We start from the raw sequence: 23,279 nt of genomic DNA on the forward strand, positions 1-23,279 counted from the left end.
ACCACTCGAGGAACGCCCCCAAACTCAAACTCCAGCACTCGAATTGTTTACCTCGACCTGGGAACTGGGAGCTGGGGGTCGACCTGGGTGGGAATGGGGATTGGATGGGGATTGGATGGCGAAGTGGGAGCCACGAGGTGCTGGATGTGAAGATGTCTGTCCTAAAAGCGCAATAAACGTGACTAAAGTAAACTAAATCAAGAACGAAGCACACGGAGAACTTTGAGTTGAGCATTTCGTGTTGCACTTGACAGCGAGAAAGGAGATGGAAAAAGTGAGAAATGGAAAGCGAGCTGAAACTTAAACTTGTGCACTCGTGCACTGAGCGAAATTTTATATATAAAATATACAGATCTACAGATATAGAGATTTATGGAAGCAAACACTATATATGCTCATAGATCTTGCATTACATTTTAGCCACAAGTCTACTTTTTTTTTCGAGTGCAGCTAGAAATCTTGCTGATTTCTGTTTATAAAGAAACCGCAGTAATTTTCAGAATCAATGTTTATTATAATAGGTACAACTGCTAGGCCAAATATTGACATTAAATCAAAATGTGAGCGTGGCTTACCAACTGCTGACTTTAAATCAACTGCTGTAATTCTAATCAAAGCATTTAACTGCCATATAGATACAAATATATATTGGTAGCCATTCGATATTACAAAATCCAATTTGCAAGCACTCGTAGATATTCCCTTCACCGAATCTGAAGCGTTGTTTAAGTGGCTTTTCTTTGTATCTGCATCTGTGCAATTGAAGGCAACAAAAACGGAAACCATTGAGCAGTAAGCAAAAATAATGGCAAGAAAAGCGAAAACACAGCCTGGCAGGAAAATAGAAATAAAAATATAAAAAAAACGGGGAAAAAAGCGAAAAAAGTGAAAGCCAAAATGTTATTTTGTTCAAGAGTTGCAGGGCGCCAGGCAGTCAGGTCCTGTCAGGCAGGACCTCTTCCCCCACAAAATAAAAACAAGACGAAAAAAACTAGAAACGCCTGTGTGCCGTGTAGTAGAAGCCGGAAAAACTCGGCATGTGGGTGGGGGGGAAATGTGTGGAAAAACTCTCTGGCTGATTTTCCAGTGCGCATTTCTTTTTGTTTCTCGCTTTTCGGCGAAGTTTCTTATTGGACTTTTGTGTGCTTGCGCTTAAACTCGTATTTTATAGAATGATATTTTTGGCTGAATGCCAAGAGGCAGTTACCAACTGGAGCGAGGGGGTTAAGGGGGTTGCTGCTGCATGTGTGTGTGTGTGTGTGTGTGTGTGAGTGTGACTGTGACTTTGATGTCGACTGTATGCCTGCATGTATGTACACACACACATATGTATGTGTTGCTGTGCACTGAAAGCCTTTTGGTAATTACATTAAACATGCCCAAAATGCAGCAGCAATTTACACATTTTCCTCAGCCAGCCACGCCCCTGTGGCGCCGCCCCCTTTTTGGATAAATCCAACTCCATTTTCCCTGTGGCGCATATGCATGTGTGAGTGTGTGTGTGACGTCACACGCTGCAGCAGTTGCCAAAAATTGCAACTGAACTCTGGCGGCCATAAAAAAGGATAAAAAGAAAGCGAAACACAGAGCTGCAATGTTGCTGATGCCTTTGGGTTAAGCAGCGATATATATACGTATATATGTATATGTATATGTATATCTATATTGGTATCTGTGTATGTGCCTGTTATGTGTGTGTGTGTGTTTTATGTGTGTGTGCAGCAGCAGCCTCAAGGACATTTCCACTTCCATCTGCTTCAATTTTGTTGCATTAGTGTCAGTATCTCTCGCTCTCTTTTCGTCCTTATTCCTCTTATTTTTTTTTGGAATTTTTTTGTTTATTCCAGCAAATATGTTAGGCCTTTGGGGGGCGGGTATATGGCCGGAGGGGGCGTGGCCGCTGACCAGACACAATGTCGCTGCAAACGAGCGAAACTGAAATTAAATTCATTTGCCCCGCCTTGAAGTTCACATAATTGTCAGCTTTTCAGTTTTCAAAGTACTTACAAGATGGCAAGCGAGTGCAGTGGTAACTAAGGCAATTTCAAGGACCTCACTGCAACTATATTACACTTTTTGAATCCTTCCTACAATGCTGCCCAACTTATTTGGTCGATTATGGCATTTCTGTGTGCCTAACATGATCAAATAGAGTTTAGATATATATAGTTATACTCTTTAATTTCCTCCTAAATAATAAACAAGCATTAAAGCACTTACCAATTAAAACTTCAGTTTGCTACAGGACACAAAGTTGTTGCACAACTTGGTCCTTTTAAGTTGCAGGGCGTTGCAGTGTGTGCAGCGTGCAACTAATGACGTTGACAAACGCAGCAAGTGTGTCGCTCGTTCTGGCCAAAATCGGAGTCTACAGTTGCAGATACGGATGCAGTTGCAATTCCAGCTGCAGTTGCAGTTGCACTTGCCGCTGCGGTTGCCAACTGCCTGTCGTCCTGTCGGATTCGAATTCGGATTCAAAGAGCCGCAGACACACTGACGACAAGCCAAGCGTCGCCAGCGTCTCCTTTTGCAGCCCAATGCCACAAGCCTTATTTGACCGGCATTTCCTCGGCATTTCCTCGGCTTTTCCCTCTCATTTTCCATCCGCTTCAGCTGCCCCAGACGGTGTCACCTACTGGCCAGTGTTGCAACTGCAGAGCCGAGTAGCAAAAGTAGTAATGGGATTATTACTAGTGAGCTGTTTCTAAAAATATATCCATTAAATATATTTATACATACATTTATTTGGTAAAGATTCCAACATCATTTGAATTATGTTTTTCTATATTTTTTTTATGTATTTGATGTCTGATAAAATCAGATAATATCCAGAGTCGGGCTGGCAGCACTTTCGCCATGGGCGGCGGTGCAGCAAATTAACATCATGGCACACATTTAAATGCAGACAAACAGAGGAGGGGTTGGAGGGGGGGAGCGGCAAGTGGCAAGTGGATAGGGGAAGGTAGAAAGTGGAGAGATTCTGCAGTGGTACCCGGGGACTTGGGAAATTGAGGCCACACACAAACGAAGCAGGAGATGTACGAGTGTGTCTAGATGGCCGAGATGGTGACCAAATGGCAGGGAAGTGGAGTAGGCTCACTTTCGCCAGATGATGCCACATTTCCCCTCCCACTTCCACCCCCCTCCACCCATGTGAGCCCCTGTAATTGGCCAAGAATTGCCAGCTCACTTCGTGCAACTCGGTTACCAATAAACTGCCATTTAATTGGCTGTAAAAACCACTGAAATGGATATCGACAACAAATGCGCCTAATTGGTAGGTAGTGTATATGTAAATGTACATTTGCACAGGCATTTTAATCACAGTATTATGTTAGCCTAAAGTGATTTCAAAAATTCCTAAATTGCAGACAATTTATCAATTTCAGTGGCTTCATAATTACACCTTTCGCTGTCGCCCCACTTTGCTGAAAGCCATTCAATTATGAATGCACAATCGATAAAAGCAGCTGAAATCCCTTTCCATTTCCATTTCCTAATTTATGTCTTATTTTTACAAACTTGGCCAAGAGCGAGAAGTCACTTGCATAATCGTTGGCAAAATGTGGGATTTTCGGGCGCCGAATGCCCAAATAAATATGCAATTGTTATGAAAAATCGAAGGCCAACTCTCAAGTGTCTGGCCATATTTCACACTCTCTTTTCCGTATGTGTGTGTGTGTGCGGTAAGTGTGTGTGCGTGGGTGAGAACTGCAGAGTCAGAGAGAGAGGGAGAAAGAGAGAGAGAGAGAGCGAGGCAAGCCGGAAGTGGCAAGCAATTTGGGCGGCAAAAAGATGCAGTACACACGGCAAAAATTCTGATTATGTGGGTAATCAAATAATGTCACTTTCAAATGAATTAAGTAAATATTATAAGCCTTAAACAATTATAATTTATTTAGTGAAAAGTAGATCTTTTTCTTAGAAGAAAATATGCATCATAACCCAGTTATACTTCAAAAGCCAATAACTTCCGACTTTCAATTCTAAACTTCTTTACTTCGCGGTGGTTGGAACTTTTCTCAGTGTAGACTTCTGCTCATCAGCATCACACACACACACACACACACACATACACACATACGGAAAAATGCCCAACTGGTCGCTAGTTATGGCGCCAAGATGACGCCCCCCTTTCCGCCTTCGCCTCAATGTCCTCATCCACGTGCATGTCCTTTTTGCACATCCTTGCAACTTGCAACTCGCTCAAAGGCTGCGCTATAAATTTTGCAGGTTGTTTTGCTGCGCTGCACAAGTTTTCGGTGGTATAAAACTCAGCCCCGTCGCTTACCAGCGATTTTCCCGCAGTTTTCCACCCATCGATGGCTCCAGCATTTGTCTCGTTTCCTTCTTTTTTCTTTTCGTATTTTATTCCTTGTTGCGGCGCTTTGCTCGAAAATATGTATATTTTCCATGCTCATCCCCCTGGTCGCATATTTTATGCAGCTGCCTCGGGTTTTCCAGGACGAAAAGTACGTATACGTACGGGAAAAGCAGGACGAACTGAAGCCGGAATGTTGGCCAAAAGCTGCGGGCCACATTTTCCACGCTCGCTCCTCATCCATTGACGTTTGAGGTTGCATTGTTGCTGAATTGTCCTCGTCGAGGTCCTGTGTCCCGTGTAATTGAACCAATCGCCTCTCCCCACTCGCCTCTCGCCGCTCTGGAATATGAAATTCCAGCGGCAGCCCTTTCATCCAAAAGATATTTTAGCTCTTTTTTTCACCACTCTTCTATCTGCCTGGCATCTCATAAATCTCATTAAAAATGCGGGTGGCAAAAATGATGCCATAGTGCTAAAAGTGGCTACTATTCAAGGGGATCTTAAACATTTTTTTTTTGCCTCATTTTTAACCATGCCAAAGGAATCGCAAACTCAAATTATATTGTCTAATTTCCGCATTTTATGCATGAAAACGTTTGAAACTTTTGCATTTGGCATGAGGTCTTCTAATCTGTGACATACCCTAGATATTTCGTACATTTATATACTTTAGTATTTTGTTTAATTTAGCGACTACCGAATTTGACTTAAATTTATTGACTTAAAGCTCTAAAAATGTTATATTTGTAGGTATTAAAAATCTGTAAAATAGATTAAAATTCAACATTAGATCGCCTAATTTGTGGCACATCCTAGTTGGAATAACTGGTCGCCTGCTTACCGCAGATATATCCTAGTCACCGCCTTTATTGTTATCTTCGTTAGGCAGGCTCACCACCGAATCCATGGCTCCATGGCCAGCCCCTAGGAAAATATGCATTTTCCGCGTTTTTCCCCACCCCGCACCGCCCGACCCCTCGCTGGCCATAAATTTGGCTAGCAGCTTAACAAGGGAGCTGAACACCCATGAACAAAAACAAAAAGAAAAACTGAAAAAAACTAAAAAAAACTGAAAAAAACGTATAGAATAAGCCAGGAAAAAGTGCAGCGCCACGGCGCTGGGAAAATCCGCGCAAAACGAGGGGGAAAAGCCGGAAAAGCAGGCCGATGGGCTACAATGTATAACATGGCACTAAAAATTTTATGGCTCCCACAGCCTTTGACTTCAGCTTCGGCCTTTTGGTTTTGGTTATGGTTTTAGCTTTCGATTTGGAATTTTGAAATCGGTTAAGTGCAGGCAGGACGAAGCCACGACATTATAGCATTATGGCAATGGCCAGTTTTCTATGGGAATTCGTTCGCAGAAATGCAGAAACGCATTAGCGTCACTTTGGGCGCTTTTGTTATTGTTTTTCGCTTGGAGGCCAACATAGTTGCCAAAAATTAGTCAGCTGGCTAATTGATGTAATACGTGTTTTCCGCAACCACATTTCCAGCGTTCGATTTATTATACCAAAGTGGTATACATATATATCCTGTGGCCGGCTTTTCAGCACGCTTCTAATCGATCGAGAGCGACGGCTACAAAATGCACAACTTCATAATGAATATTTTAGCTTGATTAATTGCCAGTGGAACAATGCAGATTGCACACACAACTGCCAAAAGGGAAGTGTTGTACACTTCTGCGCATCTGGTTGGCCAAAATCATTCTGGTTATGGTTATAACGAAGCATTTTATGTACTTGTTAAGGCCACAAAAATTGACCGCATTTTGTGAGTCCCGCAATTGCAATTGCTGATTATTTACTTGGCACTGTTAGGTCTTGGTAAATAATTGGCTAATAGTAAGTGAAATACTATAGATTTATATACAATCTGGAAATGTTTAAATTGCAAATGTGATATTTTCAATTTGACATCGGCAATATATCTCAATAAATATTAAATTACGTACACCCACGTTGACATGCAACTACAACTCAATTATTTTACGATTGAACTGCCAATTATTTTGTCGTTCCTTGAAAAAGTGGCGAGTTTCGCAATAAATAATAAATAACACACGAACGTATGTAAAATGCTTATGATTGCCTGGAAACTTCCGACTTCTCCACTGGAATTAATTTATACCTCTTTATGCGTCAGTTGCAATTAAATTTACCTTACATCGGATTTACATAGTTCACTTGATTTTGTGTAATATTTTTCAAATTAAAAAGCATCCATAAATTTGCGTAAAAATGTATTGTTAAATTTGAAAATAATATACCTTCATATAACGATTTCATTCAATTTTCCACTGAAGTTCTCGCTACTTGCAAAGTATTTTTTATGCATAAATATTTGTTTATACATAAATAGTATATATAGTGCGTTAGTACCCAATGGCCAATGGACCTGACTAATTGATTTTGTGCACGAAATATGAATTCAATTTGCGTTGTTTATCATTCCGGCTGGCCGGAGTCGCATGTGCCGGATTAATCCCATTAGGTGGTCGTTCGAAGGGCATTGTGGGTGGGAGTGCGAAATTCAGCCTTGCTGCTCTCTGTCAAGGATACGCGGACGTCAGGCCAGCCCAGCACTGACGTCACACGGGGGCGGTGAACTGCGACGATTGCAATCGATGCGGATGACATGACCCAACGACCCATTAACCCACCAACCCAACAACCCAACAACCCGCCAATTCGCCGAGTCGCCAAAGCCAGCTTTTCCGATTCAATCACCTGCGTATGGGATCTTCGCGTTTTCAAGTGCGCGCCCAGCATCCGCAGTGGGAGCTTTTGGTGGCGCCCTCTGTGCGTCGAGCTTTCGGCTGGAAAGCGGATTGACCGCAGACGCACAGCTTCCGGCTTCCAGGCGAAAAGCTCACTTCGTTGACAGCTGGCAAAGTGACAGTTGACCGTGTTCCGTTTCCGCTGCATTCCGCCAGCAATTAATGTGGTTATCAAAAAGTGAATGCTAGCTAAATAAATAAATAGCCGACACTGAAAACGGATGTACCACAAACTAACCTGTTGAAAAGTGCTATTCAAATATTCTTTATTATAAACCATTCAGTTTAGTAAACCCAAAATATATCAAATAAATACCTTCTAGGTTTTCTACAGCCTAAAACGTTTTAGTTTTATTCTCTTTACTGAAAAGTAAAATAACACAAAAAAAATATGAGCTAAATCACATTCTTAAAACCACATTCTAGTTAAAATAATTGTTGCAAATTCTATTTGGGAACATCACTTTTTTAGTTGATGATATAATCAACAGGTTTATAATGATTCAACAATTTGTTGTAGGACGCAATTATATTATAAATTTGTTTTATATAAAAAATACACCAATCACAACCTATAAATATGATATTCAACAAAAACCAGATAAATGCTCTGGCAAATGATAATGTTTGATAACTGGCACAATAAAATCTACAAATGAAATTGAAAGCTAAAGAGAAAGGCGAATAAAATAACAATTTAATTTTTTCAAAACAAGCATACTTAAAATACAAAAGTTGAAGTGACAGAGCAAAACTAAACGCACTTCGATTTTGACAGCTGTCAGCGGGTGGACCGCCAAGTCCTTTGGCCCGTGAGCTTTATTCATTGAGAATCTGGCGAAGCTCAAGCTCGCTCCTCGGCACGATTCCCAGCCTGGAAGCCCAGCTGACAGCTTCCAGCTTCCAGCGGCGGAGCAGCTGTCCCATCCGTGGGCGCAAACGGAGGCGTGTTAAGCGGATGGTTGGGTGGCTGGGTGGTTGGGAGGACCTCCGGTCAGAGGAACGCCTGAGAATGGAACGCCACCTGAGAGGAACGCCGGCCAGCGGAACGGCGGGGAGCGGAACGAGCGGAGCGAGTGGAACGCCGAGTGGCTGGCCCAGTACACTCTGCCGAGAGTCAGTCTCTGGCAGTCAGCAGCCGACGGCAGATGCCGACGAGGATGCAGTATAACCGATATCTGAATGCGAATGAGAATCCGAATCGAAATCGAAATCGAAACCATAAGCGAATCCCGAACCGAAATCGAAACTGAAACTGAAACTAAAACTAAAACTGGGAAAAGTGCGCGGAAGTGTGTGTGTGTGTGTGTTCCATTGCCGATTCGTGGCGTTCCAGTGGCAGTGCATCAACAAGGGGGCGGGCGCCGCGAAAGGGGGCGGGGCAGGACACAAAGCCAAAGACGAACTAGAAACGGCCGCGGGCAACAAAAATAAAATTTGAAAAATAAAAAAGAAGAGCCGAGAAAAAGTCAGAAAGCACTTTTACAACAACCAGCTAATACCGAACGTGTAAAAATCTACTTGAAAGCAAATAAATTGCATTTTTTTTACACTTTTTTTTAAGATATCCAATTTTTTTTCTACTGTGTGTGAGTAAAAGACGAATCGCAAGGAAGATGGAAAAAAAGTGCGGCAAATGGAGAGATTAAAACCGAGGGATAAAGATACATAAATCCATGGGACTGCGTGCGTGTGCTTAACCTTGACATATCAAACAAAAACAACAAAATTAGAGCAGAGTGTAAAAACAAAATAAAAAATTAAATCTACTGTGTCTGCAGTGCGGATTCTGCAATATTTAGCATCGCTGAAATTCCGCTGACATGCCATTCAATTCGGCAGCAAATCGAACAAGCGATAGACAACACAATTTTAGCTAGCAAAAATAACCAAAGAAATAAATACATATATAAATAAAAATATATAAATAAAATTGAAGCAAAAAAATGCAAATGAAACCAATAAGCACTTAAAAAATATCATTAAACAAGTGGCCGCCAAAGAGAAAGTAGTGCGAGAAGAAAGGTGAAAGGCGGTGGTGGGTGGGGTGGTGTGTACAAATAACATATTGCTAAGCAAGAAAGAATCACAGAGAGAAGGAGCAAAGGAGAGACGGAGAGAGAGAGAGAGCGAGAGAAAGAGAAATAGAGGGCTCAATTGTTGTTGTTGTTGTTGTTTGTACAGCAGCCTACCTGAACAGCAACAACAACAGCGAGCATCAGCAGCAATTCCGCTGTAAGCAATATTTTTGAGGTATATCCTTCTTAAGGACGTTCCAAAGGCAATTTGCTGCTGCTGCTGCTGCTGCAGTGTATGTGTGTGTGTGTGCTTGTCCCTCTGCCTTTGCCCCAGCATTCCTCTCTTTTCGCTTTGTCTCCATCTTCACACACACACACACACATACTCACACAGGGAAATGCCCAAAGAAACTGAGGCAGAAAGGAGAAAATCAGGCGTATACGTAAATATCCTTAAAGCATTGGCATTTGTTTTCTTAGCTATTTGCAATTTATTATTATTTTTTTTAATTAAATTCTGAGTTTTATAATTTTATCTCAGTCGCACAGGGCGTATGAGCTATTTTTTATTAAATCTTGCCGTATTTCAAAATACCTTGCAGGCTCCACATTTCTTAATATACCGTGTTAAATTGATTATCATGCTTGAAAGTCGCCTAAATTCCTTTATAAATAAATACTTGATACAGTTGAATGCAACACAAGCTTGATATTTTATTTGTATATTCGCATTTTATGCAAACAATAAAATCCTAAACTTTGCATTGAACTAATATTTCCTCTTGCTGTTCGCATCACTCATACGCCCTGGTGTTTCAACTTGAAGTGGGATTTTTCATTTAAAGAAGCAGGGACAGCAGCTAACCAATCATGAAGTCCCCTTGGAATCGAATGTAATCTACGGCAAAGCTTCAAGAATTTCATTTAGAGCAGCGATTGAATTCTTCAAACTGTCCACGTGGCGTATGCGTTATATGCGCTATACGAGTATTCACTGGAGACAACAGTGCGGATGATTTATTTTTTTCTGTTTTTTTTTGCTGGCCAACGAGCCGTAAAAATTGCACGCTAACCACAAATCTGCCCCAGATTGAGTCCTTAATTCATCCTTTATCCATGCGGCCTCTCACCTGGCTGCAATTTGCCCCAAAACTTTTGGCAAGTGCTCAATTTCGTGGCACACAGCAGATGCTGGATGCTAAATGCTCTGCATGCCACCGATGTTGACCTTTCGAGGCTGCCAAAACGCCAAAACGCCAAAAACGCTCACACAGACAGTCGAAATTGATGGATGAGCCAGATGGTAGATGGTGGGTCCCTATTCTGATTTCGCTTTTGGTTTACACCGAGATTGGCAACGTGTGAACTTCAAACTGTTGCCAAAAATACACACAGCTCACGAAGGTACACGGATAGCTAATCAAAATTGATTAAAACACATCGATGACAGCGAGTTTTGTGCAGTGAATGCCGGGTAAATGGAAAACACACACAAAATGGGGAATGTGATTAGAGCGGAGGTGTGCGGTGAGGTGTCAGCACAATGCAGGTAGACCCATCAATCAATTAGCAGGTGACAGGTGAACAATAAAGCACTTGAATACCTGAATAACTAGGCCTAAATCTAAAAACGAAACGGAATTGGAAATTTAAACAAAAATTCATCTTAGTTGTGGCAGTCGTTTCAGCAATGGACGAGTCGTATGTATTTTATTTTAGTCTGTTATGTTTATTAGTATTATGATCAGTTTTGTTACATTTCCTTACTTTCTGTTTACTGTATTTTCTAATTTTTTCATTAATTTGTTTAGCCCTGATGCAAATACAAATATACTGTCTTTTAAACTATCAACTTGTTCTAGAAAGCTTTTTGTTGTTTGTTATGTTTTGGTTTGTTTCAATTCAACTTAATTTTATTATTTAATATTATTATTAATTTATTATTTGTTCACTGGTATAGTTATATGAAATATGTGTGCTACTAGGTCTGAAAGTTGAACTAACGAGGGTATTGGTGCTCGTGCAACTTCTTCCATAATGTCTTCAGTCCTCAAAAGTTCAGTTTAGTTTGGCCAACTAGGGAAAAGTAAAGTAAAGTAAAGTAAAGTGAAGTGAACTGAAGTGAAGTGAAGTTAACTGGAGTTGCGTTGAGTTCAGTTCCACAAAATGCGTGACAAGACAAAGGCAACAACAGAGGCGTGAGTTGATGTCTCTTTCTGGCCAGCTCTCCCTCTCCCTCTCACCTTCTCTCTCTCTCTCGCGCCCCCTCTCTCTTGCTCTACCTTTCTTTACGTTTTTTTTTGTGTGTGTGTTGTGGGAGGGGGTTAAGTATTTACTGCGCACACCGAAAAAATAGAAAAGCCAAAGGAAACGAAAATCGTGAGAGATGCGAAGAGATGAAAGAGGGCAGGCAATGGGGACCCGGTTCACTTTTTCCCGGCCTAGCAAAATTCCCGGCCCCAAAGGACCCTCACACATACACTGGTGTATCTATGTATATACGGCAAACACGCAGACGCAATAGCAAAAAAAATAAAAACGGACAGCTGCTTAACACTTCTGAAAGAGGGAGAGAGAGAGGGAGATAGGTGTAGCGGAGCTGTCTGATAATAACGGCAAAGATAATGGAAAAGCGCACAATACGCTAGGCTGCGAAGCCAGCGAAGCAGCGGGCGAAGCAGGAAACGCCAATAAACGAGACAACACAGCGGACAAACGGCAAACGCAGCCAGGACACGCACTCTCTCCCTCTCTCTCTCTCGCTCGCTCGCTCGCTCTCTTGATTTGTGCGTGTGTATGGGTTGCATAAATCCGCCAACAAGTTTCCCATTGTGCAGGGCCTTAGAATTTCCCTTTTCGCCTCAACATCCTTCGCGCTCTCACTCTCCGTCCCTCGCCCCTTCCTTTCTCTCTCTCCTTACAATGACTCACGAGCTTTGCCCTCGTATTGGTGTTATTTTGTTATACACACACGCCACACGTGCGTGTGTGTGCGCGCAAGAGAGCATAAGTGTGTGTGCGAGTGTGTGTGTGTATGTGTGTGCGTCGGTGTCATTACATCGCCAGTTAAGCGCTTACACGCTTCAATTTCTCGCTTGCCACTTATGGCCCAACATTCGTCGCCTTTCGTCCTTTTCGCCTCGCTGTCCGTTTCGGTGCGTGCCATTGCCGCCGTTCCACCGCCGTTCCACTGCCAGTCGTTCCACTCCACACTCCGCTTCGCCGTTCCATTTCCCACCTTGTGGCGGGCCACGTTTTTGCGCGCTCTTCAAGTTGTTTGTTCTGCTGGCCCTCGAACTGGAAACCAAGCGAAAGGCGCAAAGCAAAGAGCGACTAGCGGGATAAACCCGCTCCCTTTCCCTCATTTGCTTAAAAAAATGCTGAAAAGAAGGCCTAGGGCAAATCAAAGAATAAATCTTCTTTACTTTATTCTAAAAATATCATAAACATATACATATGTATATGCATATGTGTGTGCAGCCCCGTGCAAAAGTTGTTTTTCTGTTGTGTGTGTGTGTGTGTGTGAGTGTGAAGTAAGCTAAAATAAAACACCTCCGAAAATAAGTTAAGGCGTGGGCCATTTACATTCGTGAATACGTATGTGTTTGTGTGTGAGTGCGTGCATGTACGGCTGTGTGTGTGTCTCGACTTCACCTGTTTTACCTCCCCCATCAATTCTGCTGCCCAATTTCTCTCTGCCGAACCGAAAGGTTCAAGGTTGTTGTTCTCAATCGAAAAGTCGCGCCAAAAACAACAAACAGCAGATTGCTCTCCATTCGCAATCAATTGCAATTATTCCAAACAAAAAAAGGTAGAAAAGAGAAAACGGGCTGAATGAAAACGCTTTAAATGCGGCCCATAAATAAATTGTGAAAAATCTGGGCTCCAAAAAATCAATAGGTAAAGGACATCTTGCAGGCCATTTGCTGCCAGCCTATTTTTACCCAATAAATTCAAAACAAGCTAAAACTTGTATGAGTGCTTTCCAAAAGCGGAAATTGCAATTTTCACTTGCTGTTTCCGGTTCAAATGAAACGATTTCGTGCATGTGTGTGTGTGTGTGCTTCCTTCTATATATATTTTGTTTGGGTGGAAAAATAAATGGTGAAACAAAAAGCTAACATAAATAAATAAATATCAAACTGCAGCTGAAAATAAATGTGACAAACAACGCCGAAAGCAATGTCAACAACAAAGTGGAAAGTGCATTGCCCAATTGCCAAAGGAAAAACAATTCTAAAAGCCAAGCCAAACAAGCAACTTTAATACAAATACACATACATACAATCGACACATTAATTGAACAACAACAAAATCGCAGACTCGTCTTCAACTAGCGCCGAACTGAAGGAGGAAAACCCAAAGGACTTCCAAGCCATTGCCAAATGCTAGCCGAAATAGGAGCCAAGGCAATCTTAATGGCCAGAAGCAGCTGCACGGAGGAGCCCAAAGCCAAGGAGCTCGCCAAATAACAGAAGGTGCTCCGGACTAGAAGCATCAGCATCAGCGGTAGCACCAGCAGCAGCAGCAGCACCACCACCACCACCACCACTATCACCACCACCATCACCACCATCACCAGTACCACCAGCATCGCAAGTGGATTACCGTAAAGTGGAGCAGCCGCAGGACGAGGTCGTCGAGGGCGCGGCCAGGATACGCCATCCGAGAAGCCTGAGCATTGGCGCAATTAGCGATTCGCACCACTTGCTCGTCCTCAACCATTTCCCGCATCGATTTCATCGAGCGATGGGGCCTCACACCGGTCCTGCGACCGCGCCAGGAGCAGCCGTTGAGCGGTGAAAACCTATCCAACGCCTCGCCCCCTCTTCTCTGCGATAGGTAAGGTCCTTGAACGATCTGCTTACCCAGCTACCAACCATAGCGTTTATCTTGAGCAAACAATCGGGGCAACTGCGAAAAACTGCCTCCATCTTTGCTTGTACTTTAGATCTATGAGCATGGTGAAAGACATGGTTGTAATCCTTATAAACTATTTCTTACATTTTCTAGTCAAATGATATTCACAATATCCAACTAGTTAGGCTGAGTTTTTAAAGATCAAACAAAGTGATCCTACTTTTCGTTTAAGAACCAAAGGTTACTTATTTTCTTGATTGCATTTTATAAGTAAAGAACAATGCCATAAAAACTAGGAAAATAAAACCAAGGAATGCCACTTAGCCTGCGAAATTGAAATGTAGAAGAGACGCAATATGTCAACCGCTGGTCACGAAATTCATTGCATACCTTGGGGCGTGCATCCCTTTGCGATGAATGATGATGAATGACAAATGATGAAGCGCCAGCCGCAGCAGAGTGAATGTAAATGTGAATGTGAATGCAGATGGAGATGGAGATGCACAAACAGACAGAAACACAAACAGACACCCCCACATGCGGACATAACACTCACACACACACACACACACACACACTGCGATGCCAAATGATGGGTGGGTCAATGCGGCGTATGCGCAATGTGACATTGACAGCTGCCCAAACGCAAACACCAAAGTGGCACAGCATCAATATCATTAACATTCCAATGGCCCCAGACCGTAGCCCTCACCACACACTCACTCACTTTCTCATTCAGTCCTTTAGTCCTTTAGTCCCTCAGTCATTCATTCAGTCATTCAAGCGCCGCTGCCTTCTCAGCCGATTGAGACATAACAATATCCTTTGATGATATCCTGTAATCGTCTCAGTGAATTGACATGAGTTTGACATCGATAACGATGTGCTGTGTCCTCGTGGCTCCCTTTCGCCCTTGCTCCTCCTCCGTCTCTTTGGTTTTCCTTTTCCTTTGTGTGGCGAAAGCATTTTCCCCGCGCAGAAGTTCAAGAACAAATGAAGAGCGAATCCAATGCATCTGGCTAAATTGGTAAATTGATGCCCGACGCTGGCGAAAGCAATTCAAGACACTAAATCCGCTGACACCAAGTGCTTTCTTGTATCCTGCAGAGAGAAAAAGCAAATTCCAAATGTTACATCAAATAAATCGTTTATTTTCTAGACATCTCTCAAAATATATTGCATGTATACTCGCATCATATAAATGCATATATTTTACAATTTCTGATCATTGACCTCAAGCAGTTTATCGTATCTCTCAGAATTGACGAGATGTACAACATATTTTGGCCAGTGTCCTTACACATCAGTCTGCTCCTTGCTGCTCTTGTTGTTGCTGATTGACGAGGCTTACACTTTCACTTTGCCTTTTACCCAAGCAAACAATTGCCGCACATTTCAACTTGCAACTTGACTTTTGCCCGCTGCTGGCTGCTTGCCGCTTGCTATTTGCTGTCATTGTTCTTGACTTTTGATCCCGACTGCTGCTGCTGTTGTTGTTGTTGTTATTGTTCTGGGTGCTGTTGCTGCTGTTTTTGCTGGCAATAGTGTTGGTAGTAGTGGCAGTTGTAGTTGTTGCTGGCAGCGACAAGGCGACAAGCGCCGTCAACGTCAGCAGCAAACAACGAACAACAAAGCAGTAGAGCCACCGAACAATGGACACCGAACACAGCCAACAATGGGGGAGGAGTGTGTGTGTGGGTGTGCTATAAAGACCTTCCTCCCCCCCTCTCCTTCCCCCCAGTGCCTGCAAACACACACATGCATGCATCTCGCCATTTTCGCTTTATGTCGCTTTCACTCGCTTGACTTTCGCCAACTGAAAAACCGAAATACCAAAAAACCCCACCTCAGTTTCAGATTGTGCGGTGCATTAAAATTAAAACCACACAATGCGCAGGATGTGAAGGGGGGGGTGGTGGAGGTGTTTGATCCGTATTAAACGGTTTTGAGGGCTTAACAAATTGAATGGGGATTACTTTTGATTGTGGCCAAGACGATTGGAAGCTATCTCGAATTGCGGGGCTGCTGGAAAGGGGAAGTAAAGCTTGTGGGTTAACTACTCCTCCTCTATTCTGCAAAGCCTTTGAATTCACTTGTGTGAATCGATTACCATCTTTGTATAACTTTGTGTCCTAATGATCTCCCTGATAAGATTGCAATGAATGGAAATTGAATTGCTAGCCATTCATTTACTATCTAACTAAGATCATATAAATATGTAACACTTCATCTAATTACCTTTCTGCAACCGCATTTAGTTAATGGATTTCTGTAAATCAATAGAGATTAAACTACCAATACTGCAACTGCAATTCATTCCACATACATCAAATATTACCTTTTGTAATCATTAAATATCACAATTACCGGTAGGTTTTTCATCTATAACTAGTTCCCATTTACCAGAATTTTAAACTGTTGGTATTTGTAACATCTTAACCAAACTAGACTTTTAATTGATTTGAAGATTCATTATGGCGCAACTTGACCACCTTACCAGCTTATAATTAAACTGCTTAATTACACTTCTGGAAATTTACCTTTTTCAATAAGATTTTTGCCATTCGAAAAGCACAGAATATCGATTAATAAATATTCCGCCGAGCCCTTTGATTGTCTTATGCCTGCTGAAGGACCATGAACTGATTGCACTTCTGAGAGCCCCGGCTAAGGGTCCTCGATCTCCAGCTATCTCTCCGTAGTCAAGTGTCCATTCTGCAGGTCCTTCTCCACCCGCTTTTCACCCCCTTCACCCCTTTTACACCCGTGGCAACCACCCTCTGCGTCCACTCTGCTAACTCTTGCGCCTTTGACGCACTTGAGACATTTGAAAAGTTTCACCTTTGGAGAAGTTCGCTTCGCTTTTAAATTGCGCGCTTAACAAGTTCGTTTCCTGTCCTTTTTTTTGTATCCTGCAACCCTCGCCCGTTCCATTGTTACTTTTGTTTAAGCTAAGCCTGCCTTTTTCGAATAATAAACGACGGAAAGTTTCAAATAGCGGAACATGTTTAAAATGCCTGACGTGCACACTTTTCCAGCATTTTTTTGCGCCCCGCCAGGACCCAGGACCCCCATTCTCCGTAATTTTCCCCAACGCCTTCTCCATTTTCAACACACAGCCCCTTTCATTCATTCTTTGCTGGCCACACGTGCATTGGTAAATGCAAACAGCACCGAAAACACAAAACACAAAGCAGAAAACAGAAGGCGACAGGCAACAAGCTTTCGCCCACTTCTCCTGCCACTGCCACTGCCACTCCCACTTGCCCGCCCCCAATCCCCCGCCCACTTTCTCCACCCACTCCGCTTGTTGTTGGTAGCCGAGGAACGGCTTGCATGTCGCTGCACACGAGTAGAACCTGAGAATGGTTGCCAAAAATAAAAAATAAAAAAAAAACCCAAACGGAAACGGAAAATGAGAATGGAAATGAAAAGCGAGAAAGCAAAGTGCCAAAGATATGTTTACAACTTCTACATACCCTCTATCTTGCGATCTCACAATGTTGCCATCAAATATCTTTTCATGATTTTCCCTTGCATACTTTGCCAAGCTTTTAACATTTTAACAAGAACACAAACGCATTCTGTTGTGACTTTAAATCAAATTCTGAAGTTATTTCACATATCATCGCAAAACTCTCAATTTCCCTTGACATATGTATACCCTATACGAGTATGCTGAAAAGAGGTAAATCACGAATAGCATACCAACGGCCCACACAAATTGTGCACGCAATTGTGCCCAAGGTCACAAAAGGGCAGGCCAGTTGCTAGTCACTAGTTGGTTAGTCCGTCCGTCCGGCCGTCCCTCCGTCCATCTCTCCGTGCGTCCCTCCGTCCGTCTCTCCGTCCATCTCCCCGTCCGTCGGACTATCCAACAGCCGTCCAGCTATCCGTCCGTGAATCTCTCAGCCAGGGATTTGCATAATTCAACGCTGCGGCGGCCGTGATTCCCGATCCCCCGTCTGGCGATTGATGGCCCCGGATCCGGATCCGGCTGCAAATAAAAGTCCGGGTGCCAGTCCGCACGGCAGGTGTATTTCCAAGGCAAATTGGTGAAATGCAATGCAGTTCTGGACACAAAAAAAAAACAGGGGAAGTGTTTACACAGTGCACAACGATTGCAAGAATATGCAATTGCAGAATAAAGTGCAAAAGTATGTGTTTATTAATATCATTTATTTCAAGAAAATACTACGATTATAATAATACTAGAAGATATATCTTTATTATATAAAAATTCGGGGAATTTGATTGTTTAAAGATTTTGAACTGATTTAAAGTTTCTGTATAATATACGATTGCCAATCTTGATTGAGATCTTTTTGCCACGTGCAGTTTCATTTATTCATATTCAGTTTCAAAACTTTGTCAGTCGAATGCCGTTTGTGACGTCAACATGGAATCGAGTTTCCCATTCGCATTCGCATTCACCTTGCACAGCCTGCGGCGCCTCTCGTTTGACGGCGTTGATTGAATCATGTTGACACGCTTCCCTCGTCCGATCCCCAGCCCCTCCCCCTCTCCACGTACGCCCATGTCCTGTGCCCCAGCGGGGGCAGCGAGGGGGGGCAAATCAGCTTTATCAATGCTATTTCCCATTGGGGAATCGATTCGGCCGTGGGCCGCACACAAAGTCGCGCTTGAACAATGCCAATATCTGGCTTTGTGTTTATAGCAAAACTTGCGGGCTATGTAGGCGGGCATTGCATTATCAATTATAATGAAAGGGGTAATAAAATAACTTCGCCATCTTAAAATAGTGCGTTATAAGTGGATATAGGTCGTCTGATACTTTCTTTAAGAAAGAGCGCCGTTCTCGGCGATTCTCAAGGTGTGTACTTAAGTGGCGGAAATTTAATAAAATAATCAAATGTTTTCGTACATTTTAAAATAGTGCGTTATATGTGTATGAGTGGTCTGATACTTTATCTATTAAAGAGCGCCGTTCTCGGCGATTCTCAAGGTGTGTACTTAAGTGGCGAAAATTTCATAAAATAATTAATTGTTTTCGTACATCTTAAAATAGTGCGTTATATGTGTATGAGTGGTCTGATACTTTATCTATTAAAGAGCGCCGTTCTCGGCGATTCTCAAGGTGTGTACTTAAGTGGCGGAAATTTCATAAAATAATTAAATGTTTTCGTCATCTTAAAATAGTGCGTTATGTGTGTATGAGTGGTCTAATACTTTATCTATTAAAGAGCGCCGTTCTCGGCGATTCTCAAGGTGTGTACTTAAGTGTCTGAAATTTAATAAAATAATTAAATGTTTTCGTACATCTTAAAATAGTGCGTTATATGTGTATGAGTGGTCTGATACTTTATCTATTAAAGAGCGCCGTTCTCGGCGATTCTCAAGGTGTGTACTTAAGTGGCGGAAATTTCATAATATAATTTAATGTTTTCGTACATCCTAAAATAGTGCGTTATATGTGTATGAGTGGTCTGATACTTTATCTATTAAAGAGCGCCGTTCTCGGCGATTCTCAAGGTGTGTACTTAAGTGGCGGAAATTTGATAAAATAATCAAATGTTTTTTTACATCTTAAAATAGTGCGTTATATGTGTATAGGTCGTCTGATACTTTTTCTAAGAAGGACAGCCGTTCTCGGCGATTCTCAAGGTGTGTACTTAAGTGGCGGAAATTTGATAAAATAATCCAATGTTTTCGTCATCTTAAAATAGTGCGTTATAAGTGAATATAGGTCGTCTCGGCGATTCTCAAGGTGTTAGTTTGGCGGAATATAATAAAATCAATTTTCAAATGTTTCCATTATTTTAATGAATTAGTAGAGATATGTGGCTTTACAGTTTCGCTCTGGGCGATTCTCAATGAGCGTACTTAAGTGATGGAGAGTGTGTGATAAGCCATTATCCTTATACTCAAAGCAGATGATGGCCAAGCCTAATGTATTCAGCTCATTTAATTTCCCCATTAGGGGCAGGGCTCTCCTCTGCGCTTCTTAAGTGGCGAAAATAATCCGCAGATGCGGTCCCAATGCTTGATTAACTTGCAGATGCGCAGCTGGAATGTGCGGCATGCATAAGCAAATCCACAATGAGGACCGACTGGGTGCAAGTGCACTCCCCCAGTTCAAGGCTCCTTCGGCGTGTGTGTGTGTGCGTGTGTGTGTGTGCGTGCGTGTGCATGCCTTAAATTTCCTTTCGCCATCGCATTAATTCATAAATTTCAGCATGCCGTTGTTGACGCTTCTAAAAATAGTCCACAAAAAAGGAGAACTGGAGGTTGGGTCTCTCGGTTGTCGGTTGTCGGCTGTTGGTTCTCGTTTGTCGGTTGTCGGTTCTCGGGGTCTTGGGAGGTCTAAGGACTGAGGCTGACGTTGCCTTGACCGGACAAAGAGAAACTGGCACCAACCAACACTCACACACACAACCTCACACTCCATGCACATGCCAGATACCACGATACTCACACATACATAGTAGTGGGGGGCCCACGATCCCCAGGACGAAGTTCCACTTCGATTTTGCGACTTTGCATTGAACTTCAGCCAGCGCCGTTTTCGTTTCCGTTTTAGTGGCAGGTGCAGTTGCAGTTGCAGCTTTTCGACTTATGCAATCCACCCGCAGCACGATGCGGAAGTGGGTGAGACTCGACTTCAATCGACTCGACTCGACTCTACTCGAATCAACTCGATGCACGTAGCGACTTGTGGATACATATGTATCTTGTAAATAGGTCGCTGCAGCAGAACACCGACTCATCGACAACGGCGGCATCTAGAAAAGAGGCGACAATGACGTCACAGCCGCATCAGGCCGTGCCGCTGACCTATATACACGCCATCAAGTGCAACAGAGACGGAGGCAAACAGCGAGTGGAAGAGAGAGAGTTAGCGATAGAGACAGAGACGGAGCGTAAACGTATGCATAAATTTCCCAACCGACATTTGCATATAGTAGATAAACAAGAAATTTGCTTCCATGTACCGTGCACCATACATGGGCGGAGAGATGGCTTAAATGGTATAAAGTATAAAGTTGGCCAAGAACAGAAGCCCAGCTCAACTGGGCCTAAATTGTTTGTTGACATTTTGGTTCGTTTGAACCGGTCATTTCCACCTTGCACTCTTTTTTTTTTTTGCGGCTTGCAACAGCTGCTGACGTCACACCGAACAATATGCCAATTAAAGGTGCATCATTATAGGTATATCATTACGAAAATATAGAGCACCTTAATCGAGTACCAACGCCTACGATGTGAATTATTTATACGTCAGTTATGCGGGTATCGTACTACTTTATAGAACAGCTTGCAGAATTCAAGTAACTGAATAAAGTAAACTTAAAAACTTTAATAGAGCCCTCCTCCGCGCTTCTCAATCGCCGCACTTAAGTGTTCGTAAATCTAGTAGATACTATTAAAAAAAAGTATTTATTAATAATGCGATGGTATTTCATCAGTTGCGCTTTTAAGAGCCCTACTCAAGTGGTGTAAAATGCCTCAAGTTACAAATAGGCGTGGATCTGGTTCTCGGACCCGCAAATTGCTTTATTTTATCGTGTACAAATATGCTATGATTACGAATTTATAATGCCATTATTTTGCTGACCACATGTGCGACCATAAATATGATTAAGCGGCCGCTGTGCCAAGATGGAGTTGCAACCGGAAAAGATTTATGCCGACAAACAATTTGTACGGCCAGGCGCCCGCCATTATTTCAGTCGACTGGAGGGGATAACTGATGTGGGTGGTGGATAACGATGGGCATGAGGATGAGGATGAGGACAAGGCTATGGGTTTTTGAGGGTGGGCCAGTGCACTTACACGCTTAATTAAATGCCACGGCACGGCGCCAGAAAGCAGGCAGCAGGCAACGGCAACGGCAACCTGCCATGCAACGCCAAAAAGTTGCCAGCAGCAACAATTGCAGCTGCAACAGCAGCAACAATTGCACATTGTCAGCAACATCAGCGATAAGGGCGGAAAATGTTGGGCATTTTGCCAGCAAATGGGTGGTTCGGTGTGTATGTGTGTGTGTGTATGGGTGTGAGTGGTTCGATGATGATGATGATGGTGTTTCTGTGGTTGGGCCCCACTCGCTGGGTCGTTTTTATATGCGATTGTAATACAATTTCAATTACAAGTGTAAACATAAGTATATTGCCGGCGTGGGCGTGTTGTGTGCCCAGTACATGCATACAGCTAGAAATCTATATAAACTTGAAGTGCAATGAATTTAATTTGAACAAGGCCTAAGCCAAAAGGAAAGTATCTGCTGGGTATATCCACCCACTTGTTCTCGTATCTACAAAATGGGCTGGCAACGAAATTGCGAATTGCAATTTAAAATCGAGAAAGTGAGTCTGAAAATCCCCGTCTGCCGGCATGCCGGCATGCAATATGCATGGCCATTGAATATTCAATGGCATAGCATCTGGAAATTGATTCCAGCCGATAAGTAATTAAAGACCAGGCCACTGGAGAGCTTAAAGATCGAAGGCATTGAATAATGGAGTCGCGGCTTTCAGTTAAAAAGAAAGTCAAATGTAAATTAAATGACTGTAGGCCAAGTAATAGCAAAGTAATTACTCTTGCCGCTATTTGAAGTAATCAAATCGAAAGTAAGCCACAGGCTCTTCACATATTTGAAAGAAAAAACGTAAAGGCCTTCCTCCGCGCTTCTCAAACTCCATACTTAAGGGATTCACATTTACAATGCATTTAGTTAATTGGTGTTTAATTAAATACTAAATACTTCTAAATACTAATAGATATTTTTGTACACCTCCCTTGTATACTTATACTTTAATACATATATTTTCTCCATTCACAGGTCTTTGCCCAAATTGAGCAGTCAAGACGAAGAAGGGGGGGCTGGTCATGGCTTTGGTGGCGGACCGCAACACTTTGAACCCATTCCTCACGATCATGATTTCTGCGAAAGAGTCGTTATAAATGTGAGTAACCCAAACGAATAATGGATACTCATAACTTAACCACCCACTTCCTCCCCCAACACTCCACCAATCCAGGTAAGCGGATTAAGGTTTGAGACACAACTACGTACGTTAAATCAATTCCCGGACACGCTGCTTGGGGATCCAGCTCGGAGATTACGGTACTTTGACCCGCTTAGAAATGAATATTTTTTTGACCGTAGTCGACCGAGCTTCGATGCGATTTTATACTATTATCAGAGTGGTAAGCATTCAGTGCATACAGATAGTAACCCTTGCCCGAAAATCTAATGCAACTTTTGTGCAACCCATGGCTAATGTTTCTCTATTTCTCTCTCTATATAAATCCTCGTCGTCGCCGAACAACG

At 42.7% G+C, this 23,279-nt stretch overlaps 1 protein-coding gene across 12 annotated transcripts in view; it reads left to right on the forward strand.

Annotated features, from left to right (window-relative positions):
* The window catches only part of LOC122624609 (potassium voltage-gated channel protein Shaker), a 112,702-nt gene that overhangs the window by 65,378 nt on the left and 24,045 nt on the right, over positions 1 to 23,279 (forward strand). For 11 of the 12 annotated variants that reach the window (XM_043804260.1, XM_043804261.1, XM_043804264.1 and 8 more), the window contains exons 2-3: positions 22,788 to 22,911; positions 22,987 to 23,155. In XM_043804260.1, coding sequence (XP_043660195.1) covers positions 22,788 to 22,911; positions 22,987 to 23,155 — 293 coding nt within the window. Of the gene's footprint in view, positions 1 to 8,592; positions 9,132 to 9,969; positions 10,826 to 22,787; positions 22,912 to 22,986; positions 23,156 to 23,279 lie in introns of those variants that run through there. The other variant, XM_043804263.1, reaches the window with a different exon arrangement.

This window comes from Drosophila teissieri, chromosome X (assembly GCF_016746235.2).
Source record: "Drosophila teissieri strain GT53w chromosome X, Prin_Dtei_1.1, whole genome shotgun sequence".
NCBI lineage: Eukaryota > Metazoa > Arthropoda > Insecta > Diptera > Drosophilidae > Drosophila > Drosophila teissieri.